Source organism: Mytilus trossulus, chromosome 12, assembly GCF_036588685.1.
Source record: "Mytilus trossulus isolate FHL-02 chromosome 12, PNRI_Mtr1.1.1.hap1, whole genome shotgun sequence".
Lineage (NCBI taxonomy): Eukaryota > Metazoa > Mollusca > Bivalvia > Mytilida > Mytilidae > Mytilus > Mytilus trossulus.
Window position 1 is genome coordinate 40,421,583 of NC_086384.1, and position 24,726 is coordinate 40,446,308.

At 32.3% G+C, this 24,726-nt stretch overlaps 1 protein-coding gene across 3 annotated transcripts in view; it reads right to left on the minus strand.

Annotated features, from left to right (window-relative positions):
- Window positions 1–3,989: 3,989 nt before the first annotated feature.
- Window positions 3,990–24,726, minus strand: part of LOC134693370 (orexin receptor type 2-like) — a 53,666-nt gene continuing 32,929 nt past the window's right edge. For all 3 annotated transcript variants that reach the window (XM_063554150.1, XM_063554152.1, XM_063554151.1), the window contains one exon: window positions 3,990–5,364. In XM_063554150.1, the coding sequence (XP_063410220.1) occupies window positions 4,158–5,339 (1,182 nt within the window). In that variant the 5' untranslated portion in view covers window positions 5,340–5,364 and the 3' untranslated portion in view covers window positions 3,990–4,157. The remainder of the gene's footprint in view (window positions 5,365–24,726) is intronic.

The window sequence follows — 24,726 nt, forward strand, 5'->3', positions numbered from 1 at the left end:
TCTTTCAGATTACAAGCCGGCAGAGTCACAATTATGTTTTTTTTTCGGTGGATGGTCTGTAGGCAAGATCATTTATATGTGCGTCCGTCAGCAACTTATTTTTGAAAATCTCGTTACATGATTAGTAGACATTTGCGAAAACTCGCATACACCTACGATTAGGATTACGATTACACTTACAGGTAACATTTAAACTTTGGTCGTCTCAAAGTGTAAATACAAACTGTCGTTCAAAACAAATGCTACATGTTTCTCTTTTATGATGAATTAAAAAGTTGAACAATTGAGTTTTCAAGCAAAACATGTAACCATAATTAACATATTTAATACAGGCGCGGATCCAGAGGGGGGTTCCGGTGGTTGGAACACCCCCTTTTTTTTAAACTTTTTTTACGATCAATGTATTTGAATGGGGATATGTAGTTAGACCAGCCCCCCTTTTTGTCCTGGTAAGAAACCCCCCTTTTTTAAAATGGCTGGATCCGCCCCTGTAATATTGGTCGTTGTGTTAAACTGTAGTTAAAGTATGCCACTCTAAAGGCATGCATATGTTGAAGGCCGAACATTGACCTATAATAGTTAACTTTTATAAATTGTTATTTGGATAGGGAGTTGTCTCATTGGCGCTGATACTACATCTTCATATGAAAACAGAATACTTCTTTTTATGCTCTGGTTACGATCGTATCCGTCATATCACATGCTTTCTGTAATATTTGACGTTAGTGTTTCGACTATTAAAGATGAAATTCATGCATGTATACCTATTTTTGAAGAAACATATAGTCGTCTCATTTATTGGCCTTCTTTGGATGAATGACAGGACTTACAAGGTGGGTGGGGAAAACCTCCGTTTGCAGTAGGGGCTATTGACGGAACTTCAACTGAAATTTATAGGCCAATAACAGAACCAATGGAACAATATTATACGGGATACAGACAATATCACTGCATTCACACTCAAGTTGTTATATCGAACGAAGGCAGTATATGTTATGTCGAATGTGGATTTCATGGACATCAAAACGATGCTCAGCAATATATGCTTGATGCGAAATATTGGACAACAACTACCTTTCCCGGATCAGCTATTTCTGCTGGGCGACAAAATTTATCCTAACAGACATCCAGTACTGACAGCTTATACTAGACAGCAAATTGTTAGAAAACCCCGGAATATGCAGAGAAAATGTAGAAAGTTAAATAGACTGATAACCTACTATAGAGTTAAGGTTGAACACGTAATCGGAGAATTAAAAAAATATAAAGTTATGGGGACTTAGTGGAGACATCCAAGACAGCGACTAACATCTGTTTTGACCATATGCGCTGTTTTCGTTTGCCGCCGTAAAGACTTATTTACCTAATAAAAAAAATCATTTAACTATGTATCTTCTTTATTCGTTTTTTGTTTTTTTTTCATTTTGAGATGACCCTTTGTTTTTTTTAACTGTAATCGTAAGTCTAAGGTGTAATCCTAGGTGTAGACCTAGTTTCCGCAAATGTCTAGTAGACACAACTAAAAGACGTGTCGTGTACTGGATAAATTTAAATGCACAATTACCAGTATTAACCAAAATCATATCCAAATCTTTCTTCAACACCACATGGAGTTTTAGAATGTACTTTTTTATTTGTTTAAGTTGATGGTGGAATGTAGTGTTATTATAAACGACCGATAAATTAAGTATCCTCTACATCGAAGAAATCCATTCGTTTTATTATCATGTTGAAAATATGATTTAAATTTAGACATTTTTGTGAATAGATATCTTCAACTTACTTATATAGATACAGCAGACATATAACACATACACTGTTGACTCCTATACCACTATTTTTAACATTGACTGTTCGTTTTTTTCACACATCGTTGCCAATATACAATGTATTGCGACTGTCATACAAGTGAGAGTTAAGCTATTTATAAAACCAGGATGAATCAACCATTTTCTACATTAAAAAAAAATGCCTGTAAAAATTCATAAATATGTCAGTTGTTATCCATTCGCTTGATTTGTTTCAGCTTTTTTCCATTTATCTTATGAATTTTTCGTTCAGAATTATTATTGGAGTTCGGTATTTTTGTAATTAATATTTATACTTTTTCACCCCTAAATTTCACAATTAATTAAAAGACTAATATGAAGTTCTTTTACCTTTATATTAAACAGGGTTTGTTTTTTTAAATCAACGAATTCTCAATATTTTTGAGGGAAAAACAATCTGTCTCATTCATTTATGTCTCTTTTTTAGTATTTCTATATACAATCTTTATAATCAAACTATTTACCGGATTTGTAATAACATTTGCAAAACGACGGGTGCCAAATGTATAGCAGGATCTGCCTACCCTTTCAGAGCACCTGAGATCACCCCCAGTTTTTTGGTGGAGTTTGTGTTGCTTAGTCTTTGTTTTCAAAGTTGTGTCTTATGAATTATATTTTTTTCTGTTTGTCTTTTTCTTTCTTAGCTATGGCGTTGTCACTCTGGTATATTTTGCCCCTCTTTTAGAAATATGTGTTTCTGTTGTCATTTTATAACAGCAAAGTTTTTGAGGTGTATATATTAGTTTTTGATATATGGGACTACATACAACCATGTAATAAAGAAGCACAAAATGGCATACATACCAATTGAACATGAAGTACCAATTCAAAAACACTTGTTTTGTCTGGCCTAGTTACATTAACCATGCATACCCGTATATTGGTATATATATTACATATATTGTTTAAATGTATGCCTTCCTGAATATGAATGAAATTTTAGCCGTTACAAGTTGACCAATAAACCAATCAATCGTCCAACAAAAAAACCCAGTCCAATTCGTATTTGCGATAGTTTCTGCGAAAAGAAAGATTCACTTTATGAACCTGTATCTTCAACAATGACCCCTCTTCAACATTGATAATAGAATTGTTTCATTTTTTTTTGTAGAACTTACGTTGCTAAAATTTTTCGTTTTTTTTTCTTTAATTTCTTTTATGTTCTATAGTTTACCTTTTAAAGCTTCTATATATCTATTAATTCTTAAGATAAAAGAGAAAATTGCAAAAAGAAGTGAAATTCGTTATTAAAGGCAAAAACTCAAAAGCAAATATGACGAACGATATCAACAATGTCGACGTATTTATGAACCTTGTCTTATCGTGATGGCTATTTAAGTATCTTTCAATTTATAATGTAAAAAAGAAGATGTGGTAAGAGTGCCAATGAGACAACTCTCCACAAGAGACAAAATGACACTGAAATTAACAACAATAGACACCGAACGGCCTTCAACAATGACAAAAGCACATACCGCATAGTCATCTATTTATAAATATAGTTTACATGAATATATAAGTCATGCAAGTAAAACAGTTGTTAAATAGTCGTTAAAATGGAAGTGTTTTGACAACTGACCACTGACGATTTCATCCATCTTACTTTTTATATATCTTGTTATGCTGATATTTTGTTCTATATAAAGCGTGTGCCTATAAATTATGATGTTTAGAACAATAGGCAAAATTCATCAAAATAAGACAATAACCTCCAAAAAATCGTCGGATAGTTTTCATATAAAAAGGCAGATCTCATTATTTGAACATTATTTCCCCTGTCAGATTTTCCCAATCTGTAGAAGATATCTGATATCGGATGGTAACGGCGGACTTAAAAAAAGCTGAACGAGTTTAAGTCTGAAACGATTATTTTGATCTTAACCATTTCCCAAAAGTCTGAGCCGCTCTGAATTGACTGCAAGCACATGTTCCATTTCAGTACATCATTTGATACAGTAACGAGGTCTTCGGATTGCATGAGAGATTAAACATTACTTAATGGTTTATTTTTTCAGACTTTTAAGAGCGTTTATATATAGTTCAAATTGACCGTTTCAGCTCAATCTTGGTTGACAAGTGCAAATATAGTGGATAAACATAAATAACTATGATAAGGACGGCACTTTGACAGAAACGGATAAAAACTCTTTGAAATAAATATCATTAATTTTTAATTTTAAATAAAAACCTCTTATTGCGTGACCTACTTTCATTTTCTTTTCACATTATTAGTATCCACAACACTGACGCGTTTCTATGTATTGTCATATTAAATACTGTTTATCTGTCATGAACATCACTACAATAATAAATACTTGGCTTTGTTTTTCACTTCTTTTTTAAACATTTTCCAAATACCTTTGTCAGGTCTGTTCGAAACGTTGGATTCATGAACGCGTAAATGAATGGATTGACAACGTTGTATACGAAATACGAATAAAATACAAATTTGACATACTGGACAACCATGAGAGCCATTAGCCAGGGTGGAAGATAAGCTATGACAAACACAACAGCCACTACGAATAGCATCAAAGCAGTTTTTATATTTGCTAATGCATTGTGGTCCCTTTTCTCTCGCACTGACTTCCGCTGTCGTCTCACCTGTTCTTCCTGATGGTCAGGTGGTAATAAGGTTGTACTGACTCCATTCTCGTTAACTTCAACCTTTGTAGGATGCTGGTGATCATGACTGTCCTTGGAGTTATCAATTTGTGACGCTTCTGTCTGAACCATTGTGGTTGAAAACTGTTTGGCATTCTTCTGTTTTTGGCGTTTTGCCCTTCGTGATGTGACATATCTATAAATCATTATATAAAGTGTAAACACTAAAAGTAGAGATATCAAAAAGAAGGAGGAGTATACTTTTTGATAAAATAGATTAAATTCTACACTGAAAACACTACTTGTATGCTTGCAAGTTCCTGTGTAAACTGATTCGCATTCAGCAAAACTGATGTTTTTGTCATATGGATGTTCGAGATCCAAATCTAGAAGTTCATCTGGTAGGGCATACACAGAGTGCATCAGAGCTGTTATCAAACCGAGTATTCCAGCAAAGACAAGCTGTAGTAGCAATATAATTTTTGCTCTTGGAACTGTCAAAAGATGCAGGAATGGGTGGCATATACAAAGATAACGATCCACGGCTATTGCCACCATAATAAAAGCCGACAGTGGCACATTCGAAGTAACGAGAAAATAAAAGATTTTACATGGTATGTCAAACAGTATCTTTTCTTCCAAAAAAGTAAACACCACAGTATACGGCATAATCACCAATGATGTAGTAAAATCAGTTAATGCTAAACCCATTATAAACACGTTAGATGTCAATTTATCACGTTTTTTAGAGTACACATAAATGACTAATCCATTTCCAAACGTTCCGATGACACTGAATACTGACAGCATACACATCACGCCAATGTTTTCAAAATCAGAACCCGCTTGTGGTAAAATTCCAGCTGTGCAATTGCTTTGGTTTTCCATGGTGACGTTTTTATTCATAGTAACTTGTCATTAAAGTTTGAATCTGAAACAGAAAACTTCATGTCATTAATAATAGCTATTGTGCGACTAATAATAGAGCATTTTAAATCTTCAAAACGAATTTAATATCCTGATTTGCAAAAGTCAAATTGATGCATGTAGTCCTTTGTAGATGCTTCATCTCTAACTCGCAATTACTTTTGAAATGTAAGCTCCTTTTTTAATCTGCAATACTTAACTCCTTATTTGTGTTTGCTGTTTATTGAGTGTCTGGAAAACGTTTCATGAACGACGTTTTGACCCATGGTTATTTAACTGATTTAAGTCATGTACGTAGTAATGACATTTATTAGGGTAAATATTGTATGTACAAATCATACGTAACATATATGTTAATTGATTATATTTCAATTTTTGATAAATGTCCCGGAAGTATCTCAACATAATAATAATAAAGGAAAGCCCCTATCAGCTATGTATTTTCTAAACACAAAATCAGCGGTATGCAGCTGCAGCCGCAAGGGACATTATTGTATTTTCTCATCCATCTTAGGACTAAAAAATATATTTTTGCCCTGGCTATAATTTGCAATTTTTCTAAGGAGCAACACAAAAGAGAAGCGAAAATTTCAAAGGGATAAATGCGGAATTATGAATAAATGGTATTAAATCTGTTAAATAAACTCATCATTGATACCAGGATTGAAATGTTATAATTACGCCAGACGCACGTTTCGTCTATAAATGACTTAACAGTGACGCTCGAATTAAAAAATGTTAAAATTCCAAATAAAGTACGGAGTCGAAGAGCATTGAGAAGCAAACATTCCGACCTATTTTTGATAATTTTAACCAATATCATCGCATAATAATATGACGTCATCATAACAAAAAATGCGTGCAAACGCATGCGCCTGTGTATCAACAGATCATCTTTGGCATTTTTACATGAAGTATATACTATGTGTCCACATGTTTTTGAAATGACATTTGGATTTACTTCTTTGCTTAGATTATCAACGTTGTTATTATTCTAATGGTTAATTTTATATCTACAAATTCAAAACGTTGACGGATTTTTCAAATACATTAAAAAAATTGATAAGAATTTTGAACAATGTAATGTAAAATAGCCCTAAAAAAGAGATCATATAAAGTTTTGTTTCTATGATAATATTAATTTTATACATCAATGACAAATGAAAATCAAATATCTTATATAACTCTCTGAACCACGTGTACCAGATATATATATAAGAAGCTGTAATATGAGTGCAAATGAGCCAATAAACTCTACATCCAAGTCAGAATTTATAAAAGTATATAGATGAATGAAAAAACACATGAAAACAATTATATTTCGTGTTATTTCTATAAATGTATTTTACAAATCAATAAATGAACATATATATATATATATATTGACAAACCAATCTAAGAACTAGGAAGTTCTTTGTTTTATAGTGGAAAATACATGCAATTACCAAGGATAAGATAAACCCTAACATATAGCACGCAAACGGAATGGTTACTGTACATGTACTGGTATCAAGAAGTCAGTGATTCAGTTCCTACACATGTAACAGTTTTCTTTTTTTATATAATTTCTCTGTTGGTATATTTAGACATGATTATAACCTTGCTTTTTTATATAAATTAACTGTTGGTATTCTTATATTTCAGTTCCCGGGGTAGCAATAGCAGTAGACAGTGTTCTAGAACCGACGAGTTTAATGATTTGCCTTTTTATAAAAGTTTGCTGTTGGTGATCTGTTGGTTTAGTCCCCTATAGTATCAAGAACAGACGAAAGTGCCCAAGAAGTAACGTATTGAATCAATTGCTTTTTTTACGTAAATACTCTGTTGGTGTACTTTTGATATAATCCCCTAGGGTATCATGAGCAGTAGCCAGTGACCAGAAACCGACATAATTGATAACTTGCTTTTTATATAAATTATCTGTTGGTTTATTGTTATACGAGTCCCCTATGGTATACAGAGGTCATTAACCTATGCTTAAGTATCGATATTTTTAATACTCCTGATGTCCCTGTATTCTTTTTCTGTTACATTAGTCTCCTCGGGTATTTAAAGCTCAGTAGACAGTGCTTATTATCAATAACTTGTTTTCTTATATTCAATTATATGTTTGAGTACTGTAATGCGAGTCTCCTTGATTACCAAGAGCTCAGTAGACAGTGCCTCAGTACCAAAATGATTACTATCTTGTTTTTCTTATATACAAAATATGTTTGAATTCTGTGATATTAGTCCCTAGGGTATAAAATATAGTAGACAGTGCTTCAGTACCAATAAGATTGATAACTTGCGTTTTGTATTCTTTGCCGTTGCACTGTTATATCATTCCCATAGGCTATCAACAGCTCAGTAGACGTTTCGACAGCACCAACATGATTTATAACTTGCTCTTTTTCAATAATTGTTGGCGGTCTGCTATATAAGTTCCCTAACGTGTCACGATATCAGTAGACAGTGCTCTCGACATTCGATTCTTTGTTGATGTACTGTTATATTAATCCCCGAGGGTATCATAAAATGATTGACATATTTTGATTTTTTCAGATTTTATGGACTTTTTCCCCTTTTTTAATATATAGATATAGGAAGATGTGGTGTGAGTGCCAATGAGACAACTCTCCATCCAAATAACAATTTAAAAATTAAACCATTATAGGTTAAAGTACGGCCTTCAACACGGAGCCTTGGCTCACACCGAACAACAAGCTATAAAGGACCCCAAAATTACTAGTGTAAAACCATTCAAACGGGAAAACCAACGGTCTAATCTATATAAACAAAACGAGAAACACGTATATATTACATAAACAAACGACAACTACTGTACATCAGATTCCTTGGAGTTCAGATATGCCTTGGAGTTCAGTGTTTTGGTTAAACGTTTTCAATAGTCAGTAAAATTGAGAATGGAAATGGGGAATGTGTCAAAGAGACAACAACCCGACCAAATAGAAAACAACAGCAGAAGGTCACCAACAGGTCTTCAATGTAGCGAGAAATTCCCGCACCCGGAGGCGTCCTTCAGTTGGCCCCTAAACAAATGCATACTAGTTCAGTTATAATGAACGCCATACTAATTTCCAAATTGTACAAAAGAAACTAATATAAAAATAATACAAGACTAACAAAGGCCAGAGGCTCCTGACTTGGGACAGGCGCAAAAATGCGGCGGGGTTAAACATGTTTGTGAGATCTCAACCCTCCCCCTATACCTCTAACCAATGTAGAAAAATAAACGCATAACAATACGCACATTAAAATTCAGTTCAAGAGAAGTCCGAGTCTGATGTCAAAAGATGTAACAAAAGAAAATAAACAAAATGACAATAATACATAAATAACAACAGACTACTAGCAGTTAACTGACATGCCAGCTCCAGACTTCAATTAAACTGACTGAAAGATTATGATTTCATCATATGAACATCAGGCACAATCCTTCCCGTTAGGGGTTTAGTATCATACCATCATAGCATATATGAGAAGAACATAACCCGTGTCATGCCAACAACTGTTTTTAGAATAAATGTCTTTAGTTCCGACGCAAAGACCTTAACAGTGACTCAATATTAACGCCAAAATATGCAATCTTTAATGACTTGACAACAGTATCGTAATTATATCCCTTCTTAATCAGTCTATTTAAAGATTTTGTAAGTTTCTGAGGTGAATACTGACACCTTTGTGCTTTATAAAGAATATTTCCATAAAAAATTGGATGTGAAATACCTGAACGTATAAAAAGTCTGCATGTTGAGCTATATTTACGAATGATGTCTTTATACCGATGATAAAATTTAGTAAAAGTTTTGACTAGTTTGTGATATCGAAAACCCTGGTGTAATAATTTTTCCGTAATATATAAATTTCTCTCGTTAAAATCTTAAACATTGTTACAAACACGAGCGAATCGTACAAGTTGAGATATATAAACACCGTAAGATGGTGACAAGGGAACGTCACCATCTAAAAACGGATAATTAACGATAGGAAATGAAAAATCATCCCATAAATTTTAGTATTCAGCTTTCCGTTAGTGATAAAGATATCAAGATCGAGGAAAGGGCAGTGGTCATTATTAGTATTAGCTTTATTTAAAGTAAGTTCAGCAGGATAAATTTCATTAATATACATACTGAAGTCGTCATTATTGAGAGCCAAAATATCATCCAAATATCTAAAAGTATTATTAAATTTGTTTATCAGATGTTGTTTTGATGGGTCTTTGCTTATTTTTGTCATAAATTGTAACTCATAACAATACAAAAAGAGGTCCGCAATAAGTGGTGCACAGTTAGTCCCCATTGGAATTCCGATAATCTGACGATATACGGAATCCCCAAAGCGAACAAAAATGTTATCTAGTAAAAATTCAAGGGCATATATAGTATCAAAGCATGTCCAATTAACATAGTTTTTTTGTTTATTGCTACTAAAAAATGACCTAAAAGAGTTTGAACATATATATTCACATTCTGATTTTTTGAATGCCCATTTAATTAGGTGTGTGAATTTTTTCTTAATGAGAATGTGAGGCAATGTGGTATACAGGGTAGAAAAATCAAAACTTTGAACAGATTCAAAATCACCAATATGAGCATGCAATTTATCAAGTACTTCCAACGAGTTCTTGACACTCCAAAAGTAATTTATTCCACTATTTTCGAAGGCCTTATTTGAACAATTTATTATAAGGTTTTTAATTGTACCAAGTGTGCTGGTAAGAAGAATAGACAATTTAGTAGTTGAACAATGGCTTGAAGACGAAATAAATCTATATTTGTAAGGGGTTTTGTGTAGCTTTGGAAGCCAATACATAGTTGGGACTTTCATTGTATTTGGCTCTGCTTGTAAAGCGGTGGCTAAAAGTTTATGTTTATGCATATAAATTTACTGTTTGCAAAAGCATGAATTAATCGAAATACTAAGGATTTTCTTATCCCAGGTATTGGTTACCTTAGCCGTATTTTTTTGGAATTTCGGCATCTGAATGCTCTTCAATTTTATACTTGTTTGACCTTTTAAATATTTTGATCTAAGCGTGACTGATGAGTTTCATGTAGACGAAAGGCGCGACTGGTGTATCAAATTATAAGCCTTGTACCTTTGATAACCTCAGTGCTCACTTGACTGATAATATTTTTCTCGTTGGTGAAATATTAAGAAACTAAAGTTTCGACTCTCTCCAGCAAAATTAACATTTACGAATTTGGCTATATTTTGATGTTCCCTTCTTGTCATCAACAATGTCACGTCTAAAATATATATACATCCCTTAGCCTTCGAATTACGTGTTGCTTAAACTGAAAAGATCGGACGCACCTTATCTATTAGCTTTTGTTTTTTCTACCATTTTGTACATTAAGAAATGCCTTTATCAAGTCAGAGATGTGACAGTTGTTTTCCATTCGTTTGATGTGTTTGAACATTTGATTTTGTCATCTGATAAGGGAGTTTCAAATTTAAATTGTTCTTTGAGTTCTGCCTTTTTTATATTTACGTTTTTTTCTCTAATGCTGACATGATTTACTCCTATAATTTCAATTCACCAAAGTTGAATTTGCTATTATTCTAGATCCAAATTAGTCATAAAGTTTCTTGTTTTCGGGTTTTCATACATATCCATTATTGACCTTTAGATATTTTCTTTTGCTCTTTATATATTCTGCTCTTTGGTCGGTTGTTGCCTCTTTGAAACATTCCCCATGATCATTCCAAATTTTATTTGTATATGGCATGTTAATTACACCAAAAAAAAACAGTATATAAATTTAATTGGCATTAACTGTTTACAAAACATTAAAAAACTAATCATTATAAGCATAATATCCATTTGTATTTGTATACACAATGATATACAATTCAACGATTTAAACTGTCATGCTGAATTTAAAGTTACAACCAGTTAACTCATTTTACTATTGTCGTCCGAAGAGCGTCTACCAAACAATTAAGCTAACTCTTTAAATATTCTAACATCTTTAAGTTAAGGAAGCGTTGTTTTGATCTTTGTAAATAACATAATTGATCAATGACGAAAAACAAATGAATCCTAATATAAACATGTGCCGTGCAATATAAAGTAAATTTCCTTTTCTTTTATATCATCCATTCGCTTTCCCCCGTTTACCATCGTCACATCTATAAGCATTATCAGTTCAGATCAGATAGTTTCCGCTCACGCAATATTTACAGTTCAGAATAGGAAACAGTCTACTATTTCTAAGACATCTTTTATATCTATGTTTACCATCTCGAACAAAAATCTCTGGAAACGGCGTCGTAACATTAACACATTAAGCATCTGCATACGTACTTTTGTTTATTTAAACATGTTAAAAATGTAGTGAAACTTCTTGATACCCTCACTGATATGAAAGACAATTGGACATAACATGCTAAGTTAAGGATGTTGTTACGTTAATAATAATTGAATCGTAAAGACACTTTTGTCGAACCCGTAATGATTCATCATATATTCCATATACAGTGAAACCAATATAAACCAAATCTTGTATAAAGTGAAAGACTGTCAAAGCAAAACGTGTCTTGAAGTCCTGTATCATAAAATGTTACGCGTTTTAAAACTGATTGAACAGAACATCTGCCAAAACCTCAAACAATCTCAAGTTTCGAAGAGGTTCGGATTTAGACAGGTTTCACTGTATACACTTTAGTTCGGTCTACATGAAAACAAAGAGAAAACACTTGTAATTGCCTTATATTGTCTTACTCACAAGGTAAATATATGATACATTGACTTTCTTGTTACATAAACCAGTCCTAAAAAAGCAGTATTATATAATTGTAAAGAAGACTATAACAATTTCGCAGCAGAATGTTATATCATGTTGTTCTCTTATTCTTAAGGGAACTATATTTGTATAGCCCATTATGGTTAGTTTGATCTTCACACTTTTTTCCTCTTAATTCAATTCAGTTATCAAATGATCAAATGCAGATAATTTCCGTTTAACTTAATTTTGTGACGACACGAATGGAAGCGTTCATGTCCGATGATTTCATATAAAAATTAAAAAGTTTTTCAATCATTTTAAGAAAAGATTGTGTCACTGAATGTCGTACAACACGATTTGTCTCAACTAATAAAATCAACGGTACCAATTTTTTTGCACCAGATGCGCATTTCGACAAAACATGTCTCTTCAGTGATGCTCGTGGCCAAAATATTTGAAATCCAAAGCTTATATAAGAGATGAAGAGCTATAATCAAATTTGCATTTGAATTGATAGCAGTTCCAAGTTAGAAAAGAGTGCCCTAAATTCTTTGAAAAACTAAGGATTTTCTTATCCTAGGAATAGATGACCTTAGACGTTCTAGTATTTTGCACACCTTTTTGGAATTTTGGGTCTACAATGCTCTTCAACTTTGTACTTGTTTGGCTTTTTAACTGTTTCGTTCAGGGCGGCACTGTAGACATATGTAGTGGAAACGTGCGCCTATCGTATAAGATTATAATTCTCGTACCTTTGATAACTATTTAAACACGTCAGATAACGTTGAAAAGAAATTATAATATATGGTAAACAAAAACATGTAGTGGATATAAAGCGATAAAACACTTTCACTTTTGATATTCATCGTGCGTCATAGCTGTGTTTACGTCATTTTACTTTGTCTGGTCTGTCGCGATAAGCCTTCACAAATGCAATTTAATTTAAGTCACTGCTTTCCATTCACCATCTAGCTCCATTTACAATATATCGTTAATGGTGATACAATTCAATAATATAAATGTAACAATTGACTGAATTGTTTGAAGAAATGTGGACAAAATTCTTAAAATGATTATAGTGTCTGTAATAAAGTACAGTGGTTCAAATAAAACAGACGATAAAAACTAAATTGACGTAAATTGATAAACGAAAACGTCATTATTTGCTTTCAAAATGAACTGACGATAGCTTTTGTTTTAATTTGATCAAGAGCTATTACAATATATTCATAAACTACCTTGAGAAATTTCATCAATACACATAGCACGAAAATCTTTATTTAGAAAATAATGAATAGATTTTTTTTAACGAATACACATTGTACATGTGATTTTGAATCACTAGTACGAAGAACTTGTATGATTCCGATAGACCATGAAAATATATACATCACTATGTTTGAAAAAGTACAATTAAATGTTAAACATAAATATCTAGGATATAAGCGCTACAATGTTTACTTCCATGCAAATGCAACTTAACAAAGCAAACAACTCATAAACACATCAAGAAATCGAGTTCTGACATTTTTTTATTTGTTTTTGCTTAATCGATTTAAGGATGAAGTGTACTGAGGTGAGGTTTTGAAATTTTGTCAAATGTTCGGACTCCTTGGTGGTTTACATACAATACAATGTAAAATAGTTTGCCCCATAACACCCACTTATTTTTTCATATTATAAGACTTAAGGTGGTACCTAACACTACAGGGAGATAACTCTGTAATATCAGCTAAACGTTTTAATTACATTGCATTGTGAAGGCAGTGTAAAGCTTCTTAATGATCGAAATAAGTGTTTGTCAAACTGCTATATAACCAGTATAATTTTACTGAAGATACATTGTACCCTTGGTTCAATTTTTTTGTTTTTTTTATATTTTTGTAAAAGGGTCAAAGTAAATACTTTGCCAAATTTTATGAAAATAAAACGAGCCAAATTAATTTTAGGGAAAGTGTTGGGTACAACCTTAATAGCTCATGAAAGGTCATTTACCAAAATTTTAGAAGATTCTTAATTTTCTTTCTTTTGTTTTGCTCTTCAACTTCGTACTTTATTTGGCCTTTTTAACTTTTTTGGATTTGAGCGTCACTGATGAGTCTTTTGTAGACGAAACGCGCGTCTGGCGTATACTAAATTTAATCCTGATATCTATGATGAGTTTATTTACAACCACTGGGTCGATGCCACTGCTGGTGGAGATTTATTTCCCCGAGGGTATCACAAGCCCAGTAGTCAGCACTTTTTGTGCTGACATGAATTGTCATTGATATTTTTATATTTATAAATTTACTGTTTACAAATTTTTGAATTTTTTGAAATAATAAGGCTTTTCTACCTCAGGCATAGATTACCTTAGCTGTATTTGGCAAAACTTTTAGGAATTTTGGTCCTCAATGCTCTTCAACTTCGTACTTTATTTGGACTTTTTAACTTTTTTGGATTTGAGCGTCACTGATGAGTATTTTGTAGACGAGACGCGCGTCTGGCGTATACTAAATTTAGTCCTGACATCTATGATGAGCTTATTTATAATACCAATGCAAATATAAGGTAAACGTCAGAGTCAGCCTTTTCCCGCCATATTTTAAATCTCAAATAAGTCGAAAAGGAGGTCCATTACCTATCAATATTTTTAACTTATTTTTATCCTTTGTTGATGCTCTACCAGCTTATAGTATCAATTTTAACTTCTTAATTTTTTAATTAACACCTAACCTCACCTATGTACATCATTAAGACTATTGAACAGAAGTATTCTCATGTTGCCTTTATTAACCTACTTAGGTTTGACCATATTTACATAAAGCTTTAAAAATTCTTTTTTTCAAAACTAATTTTGTTCACATAAAAAAAGAAAGATTTAAACCACAATATGGCATTCAAATACAAACGGCTTGATTTTTAAAAACGTGTATTTATACTTGAAACATACTTGAAACATTTAGTAGCAGTAAAAGGTAACATATTTATTAATATTTAACGTGAGAGAAAAAAGGACAATAGAAGTCATTGCCTAAAGTTATATTCAGGTATGAATCAATATGGATCATTAATTTGAGGATAAAATATTTACGTCAGCCCATGTACAAACATAACAAAATATGAACCCATTCAAAGAACAAACACAACGACCTCTTTTACGCCAAAACAACTAACATCTAACAAAAATAAATACGGCAGACAACCACTGAATTGCTAGCTCTTGGCTTGTATTTTGAACTTGAGCATGATATATTATAACTGTTGATATATTTAGTCTTTCCAGCTTTTTCATCATAATTGCACAATAGGAGGGGCACCGCAGATACATTTGTGTACCATATTCAAGTGTAAGTACAAATCACCTGTCATCCCTTGCAAAAATATTCGCCATTGTTTCGTTATTGACATGGTATCAATGATACAGTTTGTAAATGAATTTTCACGACTTTTTATTATGTAATTGTTGAAGGTAAGATATAATTGACAGCCGAATGGGCTTTGCTTTATATGCTCTTACACTTTTTATATTGTGTTTTTAAAATGTTTGCATATTATCAAAATAGGATGAAATAAGTACAAGGAAAACTTATAGCTTTTAGTTATTCTTCGTTTGGTTTATCTGATTTTTTGTTTTGTTTTGTTATTATTTTTGTTTTTGTAGGGTTTTTTCTTATTGGGATTTTTATTCTGATATGATACTACATTAAATCTATTTTTCTACATTGAATTATTTTTATCGCTAAAATGGACAACAGCAATTCCACTTAAAGCGCCATTAGTAAAGAATCATGAACTAAACCGGGTTATACTTAAGCGCATAAACGTTCGGTTTTCTCACTCGATAGAAAGCGTATCAATGCACTAAAATGCCCTTCGACAATGCAGAGACTGTGAAATTCAAATACAATTCTAATTTCCAAGTCCAACTTCAATACTTGATTTAATTAAAGAACTTAAAAAATAGATCTTGGCCAATATAGGGAAAAGTGCCGGATTTATTTATATCCAATGCTAATGAAACGAAATTATTTTTTTTTAATTCTTTTTTGAATTGACAGAAAATAAATAACAGGCGGAAGGTTATTTTTCAATTATTCTAAGCACTAAATCTCATTTGAAATTTAATTTGTCGGTATAGTGATCTTTTTTCAAGTAATGAGTTTTCAGAATTATAAAAACAAGGAGTACAATATAATACTATTGTTATATTTAGCTCTTTATAATGAATACAGAGACAATTCAAAAGACCAAACAAGAGAGAAGATTTGATATATTTGATCTAAAGTTTAAGTTCTCAATCAATAAATTTGATCAAGATGTGCCTTCAACTAGTTCATTATGTTCTTAATTATATTCTTTATCTGTGGTATTCATCTTTAAGCTGTATTAGAAAGTTCAGAGTAAACAGATACTGTTGAAATTGAGAAGACAACTGAATTTCACAGAGGTCTTCATTTGTATTTATAATTTGTACAAGTTAATATCGTGAGGTTTTTTTTCTATTAAAAAAAAGTGTTGACTTGATTTTGTGGTATCGCATTCGCTAAAGATGAAAATAGACATGACAAATGAATGAAGCGAACGAGAAAACCACACTTTTTATAATGTATAATATATTAACTTTGACGAAATATTCTTTGGTCAATTTATTGTCTTTTGTTGTTTTTGTTATGTTTGAACACATTGTTGTCAACATAGTGGGATTGTTTTACACGACTGTCATACAAGTGAGAGGTTTAGCTAAATATCATCAGGTTTAATCCACCATCACAGAAAATGTGTGTTCCATGTTGAGTAATTAGCTGTTTCAGAATCTAAAGCATCATGGGTAATTTCATTGGTCGTACCCCAAAATGATTTTTGGCTTTTGATAAGGGAATTTCCGTTTTGAATTTTCTTGGTGTTCAAAATTATTTTTTTCATTTTTTTTTCTGAAATTTTAGTTATTTACATACTTTGTCTAGATCGGTGGTAAAACTGATAAGAAATATAGGGTTTTCTTCCAAATCTGCATATAATTTATTCAAAATATACAGTAACGTATATTGAAATGTGTTTCTTGTGAGGTTACTGTATGTGTTGTATGTGTATGAGTGCGTGGTAATGTTGTTACTTTCTTGTTGTTTCTTCTAGAAAATGATTAACGCTCTGTACTTTTTGACATTCCCAAATTGATGAAATACAGTAATTGCAACATAAGACTTTAATGGTTTACAGTGAATTGAATGAATATCGTTTGATAACGTAATTTAAATTTTAATTTACAAAGCTATGAAAGCTATTAAATATCAATTTGATATGCAATAAACCTAGACATTTTAATTAATTTACATAAAAGTACATGAAATATAACATTTAAAAGAAATTAAATTGAAAGCGAAAACTGGGAATGCGTCAAAGAGAAAACAACTCAATTAAAGAGCAGAAAACAGTCCAAGGTCACCAATTGGTTGTCAACACAGCAAGACAATCACACATCCGCAGGTTGGATCAAACTGGCTCCTAGTTCAGCGAAATGGACGTCACTCTTCACTCCGACACATATCAATGAACCAAAATTTAATAAAAACAAATATACCAAATACACATGACTCACAAAAGCCTTGGAAAAGTATGCATCATTCTTTTTAATAGCTTCCTTAAGATTTAATTCGTGAGTACATGTATGCTTAATGTTGAGGTCATTATTAATGGCATTTTATAAAAGAAATAAGTAAGATAATATGCAACAAAGTATGTTCCGTCATCAAGGTTTAATAAAAGAGAACTTCAAATGAAAATGTTTTATATTTATATGCTTACCATCGTATATAATATAAACATATATCTATTTTCCTTCCTATTACACAGTTTCTTCGATTGAGCCGTATTTTTATCAAGAAGGCTTTATTACAATTTGGACAAGAAGAAGCGCGTATAATTTTTTATAGGATTCATCAGTGGCTTTCAAATCAAAGTAGTTTGTATGCCAAATTAATGGTTAGCAAACTTAATTAATGTATTACCATGCATCCTACTCATATACATAAAGGATCCAGAAGTATTCAGAAATAGATTTAATTCATGTTTTATTCGGTATGCTTGCCCTTGTAAATACACGCGTATGTATTTCGCTACTTTTACTCAGTTTCTGCGGCTAAGTAGTAATTTGAAATACAATTTGGACAATAAGAAGCGAGTTCAATTTTTTATAGGAATCATCAAACAAAAGTAATGTGTATGCTAAATTAATGGTTATCGAACATAATTTATTTATAACCCTGCATCCTTATCATCTACATGTAGACCCAGAAGCATTAAGAAATAGATATTACATTAAACCACTGGGTCGATGCCATTGCTGGTGGACGTTTTGTCCCCGAGGGTATAACCATCTCAGTAGTGAACTAAGGATTTTCTTATCCCAGGAATCATTATAGGAAACATTAGTGACGATTCAATAAAAATAGTTTGAAACCAAATTCATAGTTAGAAATCAATTAACGTATAGCCCTGCATCCTACTTATTTATATGAAGACCCATTGTCAAAGTGTTACGATACATAATCAACTCATATGCAAAAGTTGTATATATATATATATATATATAAACGAGTCTAAATTGAAAACTACGTTCAAACCTATGACTGCGTTGGATAAAAACCGCAATTTTTATACGTGTGCATGTCAAACAAATTTCGTTGTAAAAGGGTCTAAAAACAGCACAAACAACATTTTCCAAAAGACCAAAAGAGTGAAAAAGTATATTTAAACAAAACGCATTTGACTAACAGGTCGAACAACTGATGTTCTTTAACCCTGCTGACTGCCATTGGCGATTGCCAAATAAAATTGATCACAGGTTGTAACAAAATGGATCTTATTATAAATTTAATACGTCACAGAAAAAAAATAAAAAAAATGTTAACTTGTGGACAGGATGTTGTGCCACAAACATTCGGTGTCAATATTTCTTTAGTACACCATATCCGGATTTCGACAATAAATGTCTCTTCAGTGATGTTAGGGATCGAAACGGTATTTGGAAGGCCATATAAAAAGCACTCTCATTTTTAGAGAAAGTACCCTCATTTTTAGATTAACTCTTGAATTTTAAGAGTCAATATATAGGATGAACGGATCATACAACTCGTCTAAACATCAATCCAACAATGTTAGATCTGTATTGGTTCTTCCCTCGCTGGAATTCGAACCCATGCTACTGTTATATCGTGACACCAAATCGCCTGCACTGCAGCCGTGGAAAATGTTGTTTGTGCTGTTTTTAGACCCTTTTACAACGATATATATATATATATATATACAACTCGTCTAAACATCAATCCAACAATGTTAGATCTGTATTGGTTCTTCCCTCGCTGGAATTCGAACCCATGCTACTGTTATACACCATATCCGGATTGGTTCTTCCCTCGCTGGAATTCGAACCCATGCTACTGTTGTACACCATATCCGGATTTCGACAATAAATGTCTCTTCAGTGATGTTAGGGATCGAAACGGTATTTGGAAGGCCATATAAAAAGCACTCTCATTTTTAGAGAAAGTACCCTCATTTTTAGATTAACTCTTGAATTTTAAGAGTCAATATATAGGATGAACGGATCATACAACTCGTCTAAACATCAATCCAACAATGTTAGATCTGTATTGGTTCTTCCCTCGCTGGAATTCGAACCCATGCTACTGTTATATCGTGACACCAAATCGCCTGCACTGCAGCCGTGGAAAATGTTGTTTGTGCTGTTTTTAGACCCTTTTACAACGATATATATATATATATATATACAACTCGTCTAAACATCAATCCAACAATGTTAGATCTGTATTGGTTCTTCCCTCGCTGGAATTCGAACCCATGCTACTGTTATATCGTGACACCAAATCGCCTGCACTGCAGCCGTCCCGCTAGACCACACGACCACCTGGGCTCTCAAAAAAAGAGCTTTCGGTGGCATGTGTTACCTTTCCACGTCAGTTTTAATCTAGCTGCGTACTACAGTACATTATATATAAGGCATGAAGATGTTATTGTTACAGATCAGCTAAATTATCTATAGTAAAGGATCCTACAAATTAATGTAAGATACAGTCACAGAAAATAATTATATACATAAGTACGTCTGAGTCAGTGACATCTCTACAATATATATATATGCTTACCATCGTTTGGAAACATAATTGTATACTCCCTCATGTCACACAGTTAATGTGGATGAGCTGTATTTTAAAAGAAACAGCTAAACATCAAACTAAAAATAAATTCATCAAAGATACCAGGCGTACAATTTGTTCTACAAGACTCGCATTTTGTATACGTGTGAGAAAACGATGGGGCTACAATAAATAAATGTCGGACTTAAATATTTTTCAAAATTTATTAATAAAGATGCTAGTTGGACCAATGGTTCCATGGAAAACCTGGAATCATAGAACAATGGTACAAATTAACAAATAAACACAGTAGGTCACGATAGTAAGATTACTTTTTACAAGTTTTAATTTTGTAATTTTTTAAAACATTTTCGGCAAAATTGATGGTCTTCGTTACATTTCATTTTGTCATTTATGATGGAGTGTTGATGAGGTCACATGTCAAAAAAATGGCTGCCAAACACAAATTGATCAATCAGTGACTGAAACGACTTCAGTGCTCCATTCTAATACATCATACTAGTTAAGAATCAATTCTTCATAAAGATCCAAAGTAAAGCTTGTGGTTTGTCGATGTGTCACTCAGAATTAGTAAATTCATTCATGTGGAAACCCATTTGCACGAATTTAAGTTTCTGTAATTTGGATTTTCTACGTTTCCTATTTCGTTAGCATTACGTAATGTTTTGCTGTCAAAACCATTTCTTTACTCTTCAATGAAGTGATATTTGAATGAATATTTATTCCGATAATAAGGTTTTTGTGTCTGTAGAGCATTACATTGTATTCTGTTTTATTGGAGAATAAATCAAATTTAAGTAGTTATTGTGAATTTATGTTGCTTAATGATTGATAGTTTTTTTTACAAATTCCTATAAATTGCATGCTTTGTAAATATACAATACCAAACCACTACTGGTATGTGACAAATAATGTCTTGATTTTTGTTAGAGAAAAGTGTGTTTTTATAAATGAATATAACAGGTTTGAACTATGAAGACTTTATTAGTACTTTTTTTTATTAATCCCTTTTTTCCGACGTTAGTGTTTAAAGTCCAGTGTAGATTTATTTAGATTCTGAAACTTTACCTTACAAAGAATTGTCGATCAAATGGGCTTATGACAGTTTTCCTTGAATAAACATCACACATGGTACTCGTGGCCGCGTGTAATGGCAGTTAAAACAACAACAAAAATTACACAAGTTTACTAGTAAACAAAACACGTACATGTACGCCATTGATTTATTGCATTTTAGATAAAAAAAAATAAAAACAAGTGAATTTCAGATTACAAAGAAAACAATTATCTCTTGCATAGTTTGGTTTTAACCAGAAACAAATTGAGAAACGGTTACATCTAGATACAGATGTAAATAGAGAAAGGGGTGGTGGTAAATGAAAAGGATAAAGACAGTAAACGCTGACTATTATACTGAAATTTGGATTAAAAATCAAGACATTCTGTCAACCAAAATAAACTGCTTCTCGTGACGTCCTTCTTATCTCAACTGCTTCCACCAGGTAGACCTGTGACATGTGATATTGTAACTACGTGTATCGTTATGATTATCGTTACTTTCTTTTACCGACGCTGCCAACCTCAGATGGTCCTTTTCAATGCACTGTGGCATTTTTAATTTTTTTTATTGTGCATTTCTTTTAGAGAAAGCTGCTTATATCATCTGAAACTGTTCGATATACGATTGAGTAATATTTTCGAAAGTGTTCACTAAAGCGTTTTGATTGGTTTAAAACGTTATTATAAACAATGGAAATTCAACCAATGACGAAACGTTGTTTTCACTTTGGGGTACGAACAATGAATTTAAATTACCCATGATGCTCTAGATTCTGAAACGGCCAATTGATATAATATTGATTCTCGTGTCTTCATTTACACCGAAGTTGCTTATTCAAGATGGTATTGGTTTATTGTCTTATTCTGACCGAAGCTGCTATTTGGACCTGTGCAATACACTAGTTAAACCACATATACCATATTGATTCTCGTGTCTTCCTGTTTACTAGAGTTGCTACATTTTTGTAATTCCAGATGATAAAACTGTACATTGCACTGTTGAACCCGTATCGTTATGTTTCTCGTACTTTCTATTTATAACTGACGCTGATTATTTTTTCAGATAGTCCTGTTCAAAACATTGGCAAAACCGCAAGTACAAAAATGTTACAGTGTCTTCCATTAAACAGACGCTGATAGTTCTAGTATGTCCTGCTCAATGCACAGATGAAACCACACGCTTCATTATTTTTTACGAGTCTTCCTTGTGACCAAACCTGTTTATCTTTATAACACCAAGTACATGTATCGTAATATTTTGCTTTTTAACATGGATTTATCATTCTTTTGTTTTATTTTTTCGATGATAAATCATTAAGAATATGAGGACTCAATTCAGACATGCACATTTCACCTTAGTTTTTTTAGGGGTTTTTTGCTGTATTTTTTAAGATAACTACTGTTTATATAGTTCATTAAATATATATAACACATAATCGGCGTTAAATTGTTCGGATTATAATATGAGGACTGTTTACATAGTTCATTAAATATATACGCCCATCTGATTAGGAATAGACTACCTTAGCTGTATTTGGGAAATATTTTATGAACTTTTAGTCCTCAATGCTCCTCGACTCCGAACTTTATTTGGGCCTTTTCTCGAGGTTCATTGATAGTTTTTTTGGTAGACAGAAAGCGCTTCTGGTATCTATGATGGGTTTTTTCCCCCAATTGTATAAATAGTAGTTGGTGTTTTGCTAACGACATGATTCATAACATAGAAACAGTTCTTTCATTTTTTCTTGATATGTTAGTAACCTTAAGAAACGGATGTCCAACTGATCCAGGCATATATAATACATTTAAAGATCCATTTTAGTCATGTAAAGGTAATAATAAAAAAAAGGCATTGAACGCCAACTTTTTCTAAATAATAAAAAAGAACTCTTCACCATTTTTTCCACTTTTTCCTCTGTTGTATTTGGAAGTTATATTTACTAACAAAATAATTGGTGTTCACCAAAAAAACGTAGAAAAAATGTGTTTACGGAAGAAAAAAGAAAATTATTGTGTTTACGGAAGAAGAAAAAGAGAATTGTGTTTACGGAAATAGAAAACATGTGTTTACGGAAAAAAGAAAAACATGTGCAGGTTTACGATGTGTTTACAAAAAAAACTTCAATAACCTTACATGGTTCGTGGAAAGACCAATTGTTTTTCTTCTGATTATTTTTTTTTCTTTTTTTTTCTTCTGCCGTCTGAGATGCTTTTTTGTTTTACAACATATCGAATGGATGTTTGGCCGACGATGTTGTTCAGTAATGAAGGTTTCAAAACTCACCCTGTGTGACCGAACACTTATTCTTATAGGAGTTATCTCCCTGCGTCCCTTTTTTCTTGTTATCGCTATATCTCTAAAACCGTATAAGATTTTTACAAACTGTTTTCACCAAATTGTTTGTCTACTCTTAAGAATGATTTGCTTCACTTGACTGAGGTGATCAGAAGACATCTTATGGGAGTTATTTCCCTTTGAAAATTTTAAATAAACGATATGTTGGGTTAATTCATACATTATAAGTTGTAGAGGCCTACAGTATTTTGATATGAAGTCCTTGATCCATATAAAGGAAATTGAGGTCAAGGTCACGTTATAAATTTTGAATTTTGATTGTTATCGTTATTCAAAAGAAACTGTAACAGTTTATGATATGATATGTTTGCAAAATCACTGTTTACAATAAGGCGCAACTTCAACTTATTCAGTCGAAGTGTTTTGGTTAACCCTTATAGGAGTTTTATCCCCTTATGTATTTGAAATCATGATTTCTCCCTAACCATACAAGTGATTGATCTCGGACCTTCTAATTTGAGTTTACTGACCCATGACCTTGAAATTGAGGTCAAGGTCAAAGGTCAAGGTCATGTTATAAATTTTGAATTTTGCTTGTTATCGTTATTCAAAAGAAACTGTAACAGTTAATAATACGATGTGTTTGCCAAATTACTGTTTACAACAAGGGGCAACTTCAACCCATTTAAGTCGAAGTGTTATGGTCAACCCTTTTAGGAGTTTTCTCCCCTTTTGTCTTTGAAATCGATATTTCTCTTCAACCATACAAGTGATTGACCTGGGGTCTTTTGATTTGAGATCACTAACCTATGACCTTGAAATTGAGGTCAAGGTCAAAGGTCAACTTGACGTTCTAGATTTTGACCTTTGCTTTAAATTTGTTTTTGTTCATTATAAAACAATTAAGTCTTCTGCATATACCTATTAATCTTATTTTTCTATATCAGTTGAGGTACCAAATTACATCAACAAGGAGTGATCCTTTCTAACATCTTTTTTTCTAAATTTCATTCTAATTATCGAGGTGGAAAGACCTTCAATTGTTCTCTGAAGAATTGGTTTTTAATTGTTCAAATAACTCTTAAATATCTAAGTCTTTCCTCCATTAGTATAAT